Below are 6,769 nucleotides of genomic sequence, written 5' to 3' on the forward strand. Positions count from 1 at the left end.
GGGGAGGGAGGGAAGGAGAAAGAGAGAAGGAAGGAAGGAAGGAAGAAGAGAGAATGGAGGCAGGAGTGAGGAAGAAGAAAGAGAGAGAGAGAGAGAGAGAGAGAGAGAAAGAAAGAAAGAAAGAAAGAAAGAAAGAAAGAAAGAAAGAAAGAAAGAAAGAAAGAAAGAAACAAAGAAAGAAAGAAAGAAATCGGAGGCTTGGACAAACCCCGCTCCAGGCTCCGGGGCCGCCGCCACGGAATGCCCAGCCTCGGGGGGGAGTCTTCTGCAGGTGCGTCCTGGCCCCCTCCCCTCCCCTCCCTCCCTCCCGCGGCCCATCCCCAAGGCGGCGCCCGCGGGTCCCCGGACTCACAGCACGCAGAGGGCGAAGGCGCTGGCCACGCTCTCGCTGTCGCGCACCAGGAAGCTGCCGGCCCGCCCGGCCCACACCAGCAGCTCCTCGGCCGCCGCCCGGCTCAGGTCCTTGTGGTACCAGAGCGGCCAGTCCGGCACCGCCGGAGCCCCCGGGCCCGGGAGCCCCAGTGCCACGGGAGCTGCCGCCATGGGCAGCCGCGGCACACAGGGAAGGTGCTCAGTGGGACGGGCGGGCAGGCCGAGACCCCTGCCGGCCGCCCCCGCCTCGCCCACAGCGCCGCATGGCCCGACCGGAGACCCCCAGCCGCTCAGGGCATGCCCGGCCCAGCGGCTCCTCCTCTGGGCTGCGCTCCGGCCGGGATGAGGGCGCGATCCACTCTCTGCGCGCTTCCCCTGCGCACTGGAGCCGCCCCGGGCCCTGAGCAGGCCTGGCGGAGGAGGAGGAGGAGGCGGAGGAAGCCGCGTGGAGCCCCGGAGCCTGGCTGGCGGGGTGGGGGCGGCAGCTGGGCCGGCCTGTGCTTCCTGGGGCTGCCCCTTGGCGGGGGAGGTGGGAGCAGCTCCCGAAGGGGCGGCCCTCAATCAGAAGGGAGGGCCGTGGGAGGGCCGTGGGAGGGCCGCATTTACATACAGCAGGGAGGGCTGTTGAGGGCCGTATTAAACCACCCCACGGGCCGCAAATGGCCCGCGGGCCGGACTTTGGACATGCCTGCTCTACACAGTCTATCACTTTTAGCGGACCTTAAGATAAACACCTCTGCCACTGTGATGTGAAATGTCTCCTCTGTTTCCAGACTTAATTTATTTTCATGTTGAAAGTTCTTCTTGCTTTGATTTGAACTTTTGTATGTTTCATTTTATATCCAAATCATGGCAGGAATGTAAGGTTGTATTTAAAAACCTTGGATAGTTTTGAAGGACAATTTGAAATGAATTGGAAATATTTTAATAGCTTCCACTTCACTTCCAGGACTGTCATAAATGTGGCCAGAAATGGATAATGACACAAGTGTGTTTCTTCTCTTGGAATTCTCAAAGATATGGGAAATTAAGATGATGTATTCAACTTTCTTCCTTCTCTTGTATTTAATGACAATAACAGGAAATTTTTTGATCATCTCTGTGGTTGCTTTGGACTCCCATCTTCATACTCCCATGTATTTTTTCCTGATGAACTTAGCTCTGCAAGATGTTGGTTCTGTTTCAGTCATCGTTCCCAAAGTTGTTTTTAACTTAGTAATGAATATCAGGGATATTTCCTATTCAGGATGTGTAGCTCAAGTCCTCTTGTTTGCCTTCTTTATGGGTTGTGATATTGCCCTCCTTACTGTCATGGCATACGATCGGTTTGTTGCCATTTGCAATCCTTTGCAGTATGAAATAATAATGAACAAAACGTTCTGTATAAAAATGGTTGGCACTGTATGGATTGTCATCCTCATCAATGCTGTGTTGCACACTATTGGTACTTTCACTAACCATTTCTGTTCTAATACAATCAATCAGTTCTATTGTGAAATCCCACAGTTACTTAAATTTGCCTGTTCAGATATATATCTAATTGAAATTGGATATATCATATTTAATATGATATTAGTATTTGGTTGCTTTATTTTCATCTCTATTACTTATGCACAGATCTTCTCTGTTGTTTCAAGAATCCCTTCTGTTCAGGGAAGGAAAAAGGCCTTCTCTACTTGTTTTCCCCACCTCACAGTTTTCTCCATATTTTTGGTTGCCTCCTCATTTGCTTACCTGATTCCTCGACCCGACAAACCATCACACTTTGATTTCACCATTACAATATCCTATTCCATTATTCCACCCATGTTAAACCCATTAATCTACAGCATGAGAAACAAGGAAATCAAAGTTGCCCTTTCAAAAATGTTTGCTCTGAGGATATTTGAAATGTGTAGTCACAGAAATGGAATAAAAAATTAAAATAATGTTATTAATGGGAATGAAGTATGCTCCGCAAGATGTTTAGATGTAACTTTTTATTGATTTGCTTTAAATGGAAAATTTCTCTCTCTCTCTCTCTCTCTCTCTCTCTCTCTCTCTCTCTCTCTCTCTCTCTGTAAAATAAGAATAAAAGTGATATAGAGTCCATCTTCAAATGCAAATCATTTTTGAAAGCTTGCTTTTGTTCTTACAACTTAATGTGTTTATCTAGCATTTATAATATGTGTAAGCAATTATCTAGAATAGGTCAGCAATCCCTTATACCAATTGCCTCCTATGTCCCTGCCAAAGCTCCCTGTCCACTTATGGACAGAGAAGCAGTGTGAGAGATGTTTTAAAACCTTCGAACCTTCACATGGATTTTGAATAAAGTAGATCACAACGTACTACTTGATAAGATAGAAAAATGTGGGTTAGATAGCATTACCACCAGATGGATTCGTAGCTGGCTGACAGGCCGTACTCAGCGTGTGGTCCTCAATGGAACCACATCTACATGGAAGGAAGTGTGTAGTGGGGTGCCCCAGGGCTCTGTTCTGGGCCCAGTGCTCTTCAATATCTTCATTAACGATTTGGATGAGGGGATAGATGGGGAACTCATCAAATTTGCAGAAGACACCAAGCTGGCAGGAATAGCCAATACTCCAGAAGATAGGCTTAAGATACAGAAGGATCTGGACAGACTCAAACACTGGGAACTATCTAACAAAATGAAATTCAATGGTGAAAAAAGTAAGGTTCTACATTTAGGCAGGAAAAATCAAATGCATAGGTATAGTATAAGTGGTACCTTGCTGAATAGTAGTAACGGAGTCTTAGTAGACAATCACTTCAATATGAGCCAGCAGTGTGCTGCAGCTGCCAAAAAAGCCAACACAGTGCTAGGCTGCATTAACAGAGGGATAGAATCAAGATCAAGTGAAGTACTAATACCATTTTACAATGCTTTGGTAAGGCCACACCTGGAATACTGCATCCAGTTTTGGTCACCACGATGTAAAAAAGATGTCGAGACTCTAGAATGGGTACAGAGAAGAGCAACCAAGATGATTAGGGGGCTGGAGGCTAAAACATATAGGGAACGGTTGCTGGAATTGGGTATGTGTAGTTAAATGAAGAGAAGGATGAGGGGGGACATGATAGCAGTGTTCCAATATCTCAGGGGCTACCACAAAGAAGAGGGAGTCAAGCTATTCTCCAAAGCACCTGAAAGCAGGACAAGAAGCAACGGATGGAAACTAGTCAAGGAGAGAAGCAACCTATAACTAAGGAGAAACTTCCTGACAGTTAGAACAATTAACCAGTGGAACAACCTGCCTCCAGAAGTGGTGAATGCTCCAACACTGGAAGTTTTTAAGAAGAGACTGGACAGCCATTTGCCTGAAATGGTATAAGGTTTCTGGCCTGAGCAGGGGGTTGGACTAGATGACCTCCAATGTCCCTTCCAACTTAATAATAACAATAATAATAATAATAATAATAATAATAATAATAATAATAATAATAATAATAATAATATTGCTAAGAACTTATCTTAAGTCTTACCTAGTGGCGATGGAAGCAGCAAAGTGTGTTTACTTTTCCGCTCTCATTGCATCCACAGATAACTGCCCAGCCGCCCTGTTTAGAGTGACCCACTCACTGCTTAACCAAGGACCGAGGGATGACCCCTTGCAGGGTAGGGCTGAGGAATTTGTTTAGTATCTGCAGGACAAAATCACTCAGATCCGGACTGGCTTGGACTCTGACTGGGCGGAGTCTGGTGGAGTGGAGAGGGCAGGTCTTGATCATGTCATTTGACATGAATTTGACCCTTTGACTCTGGATGATGTGGACAGTATTATGCATAAACTGAGTGATACAACCTGTTTACTGGACCCATGTCCCTCCTGGCTGGTTTCAGCCACTGGGGAGGTGACAGGGGGCTGGCTCCAGGTAGTTGTCAACACTTCATTGATAGAGGGTGTCTTCCCGCCTTCAAAGAGGCGGTGGTGAGGCCCCTCCTCAAGAAGCCTCCTCTGGACCCAGCCTCATTGAATAACTATCATCCTGTCTCCAATCTCCGCTTTGTAGCAAAGGTTGTTGAGAGTGTTGTAGCGCCTCAGTTCCTGCAATTCCTGGATGAAGCGGACTATCTGGACTCGTACCAGTCCAGTGTCAGGCCCAGCTACAGCATGGAAACGGAATTGGTCGCACTGGTTGATGATCTCTGGTGGGCTGGGGACAGGGGCTGTTCCTCTGTCCTGGTCCTACTTGACCTCTCAGCGGCTTTTGATACCATCGACCATGATATCTTGCTACGATGGCTCGAGGGGTTGGGAGTGGGAGGCACTGTTTTACGGTGGTTCTCCTCCAACCTCTCGGGCCGTTTGCAGTTTGTATAGGCAGGGGGACAGAGATCTGCCCCGAGGCCCCTCTCTTGTAGGGTGCTTCAGGGGTCAGTTCTCTCCCCCCTCCTATTTAACATCTATATGAAGCCACTGGGTGAGATCACCCATGGCTTTGCGGTGAGGTATCACCAATATGCGGATGATACCCAGCTGTTCATCTCCACCCCTAGCCAACCCAGTGATGCCCTTGACTTGATGTCCCGGTGCCTGGAGGCAGTGCGGGTCTGGATGGGAAAGAAAAGGCTCGGGCTTAACCCCTCAAAGACAGAGTGGCTGTTGATACTGGCATCTTGTATGGTTCAACAAGTTCCATCTCATTTGATGGGGGGAGGCACTGCCCCCCTCAGAAAGGGCCCGCAACTTGGGTGTCCTCCTGGATTCACAGCTTAATTTGGAAGATCATCTAACGGCCGTGACCAGGGGTTTCTTTAGGTTTGCCTAGTGTGCCAGTTGCACCCCTTTCTGGACCTAGATGCACTATGCATGGTTACCCATGCCCTCGTCACTTCTCTCCTGGATTACTGCAATGCTCTTTACATGCATGGGGCTGCCCTTGAAGTGCACCCAGAGCTTCAGCTGATGCAAAATGCGGCCGCGCGGGTGCTTATGGGAGTATCTCGATACTCCCATGTTACACCACTCCTCCGTGAGCTGCATTGGCTTCCAGTTACCCTCCAGTGTGATTCAAGGTGCTGGTAATAACCTTTAAAGCCCTATATGGCTTAGGCCCGGAGTACTTGCGAGACCACCTGCTGCCATTATCAATCTCCCATTGCCCGGTTCGCTCCCACAGAGTTGGCCTGCTCAGGGTGCTGTCGGCCAGGCAATGCCATCTGGTGACCCCCAGGGGGAGTGCCTTCTCTGTGGGCACACCAACCCTCATGAAAGAACTGCCTCTGGAGCTGCAGATGGCCCCTGACCTTCGGTCTTTCCGCCTTGATCTGAAGACTTGGTTATTCCAACAAGCGGGTCTCGACTGACTATGTTTTTTTTTAAAATTTGGCTTTCATTGAGTTAAATTGTCATGTATCTATTACATTTATTGTTTAATTATTTTTTTCAATTTTGTATTCTATGTTTCTTAATTTTTTTTTGTTGTGAGCCACCCTGAGTCCTTAGGGAGAAGAGTGGCATATAAATTCAATAAATCTAATCTAATCTAATCTGATCTGATCTAATCTAATCTAATCTAATCTAATCTAATCTAATCTTAGTTTCCCACTCTAATCAGCTAATAACACCTGCAAAGGGTTCCTGAGCCTTTAAATGGTCTCTCAGTCTGGTTCAATAGGTATCACAATCATGGGGGAGACTACTGACCTGACAGTTGTGCAGAAAACCATCATTGACACCCTCCATAAGGAGGGAAAGCCTCAAAAGGTAATTGCAAAAGAAGTTGGATGTTCCCAAAGTGCTGTATCAAGGCACATTAATAGAAAGTTATGTGGAAGGGAAAAGTGTGGAAGAAAAAGGTGCACAAGCAGTAGGGATGACCACAGCCTGGAAAGGATGGTCAGGAAAAGGCCATTTAAAAGTGTTGGGGACTTTCACAAGGAGTGGACTGAGGCTGGAGTCAGTGCATCAAGAGCCACCACAAACAGACGGATCCAGGACATGGGTTTCAAATGTCATATTCCTCTTGTCAAGCCGCTCCTGAACAACAAACAATGTCAGAAGCGTGTTACCTGGACTAAAGAAAAACAGACCTGGTCTGTTGCTCAGTGGTCCAAAGTCCTCTTTTCTGATGAGAGCAACTTTTGCATCTCATTCGGAAACCAAGGACCCAGAGTCTGGATGAAGAATGGAGAGGCACACACTGCAAGATGCTTGAAGTCCAGTGTGAAGTTTCCACAGTCTGTGTTGATTTGGGGAGCCATGTCATCTGCTGGTGTTGGTCCACTGAGCTTCATTAAGTCCAGGGTCAATGCAGCCATCTACCAGGAGATTTTGGAGCACTTCATGCTTCCTTCTGCAGATGAGCTTTATGGGGATGCTGACTTCATTTTCTAGCAGGACTTGGCACCTGCACAAACTGCCAAAAGTACGAAAACCTGGTTCAATGA

At 47.5% G+C, this 6,769-nt stretch overlaps 1 protein-coding gene across 1 annotated transcript; it reads left to right on the forward strand.

Annotated features, from left to right (window-relative positions):
* Window positions 1-1,344: 1,344 nt before the first annotated feature.
* LOC310649182 (olfactory receptor 14I1-like) lies at window positions 1,345-2,295 on the forward strand (the record flags this gene model as incomplete). Its single annotated transcript, XM_083377488.1, has 1 exon — window positions 1,345-2,295. One exon carries the CDS (start codon window positions 1,345-1,347, stop codon window positions 2,293-2,295), a length of 951 nt encoding a protein of 316 aa, XP_083233614.1.
* Between the last annotated feature and the right edge of the window lie 4,474 nt (window positions 2,296-6,769).

This window comes from Vipera ursinii (genome assembly GCF_947247035.1).
Source record: "Vipera ursinii genome assembly, chromosome: Z".
NCBI classification, from domain to species: Eukaryota; Metazoa; Chordata; class Lepidosauria; order Squamata; family Viperidae; genus Vipera; species Vipera ursinii.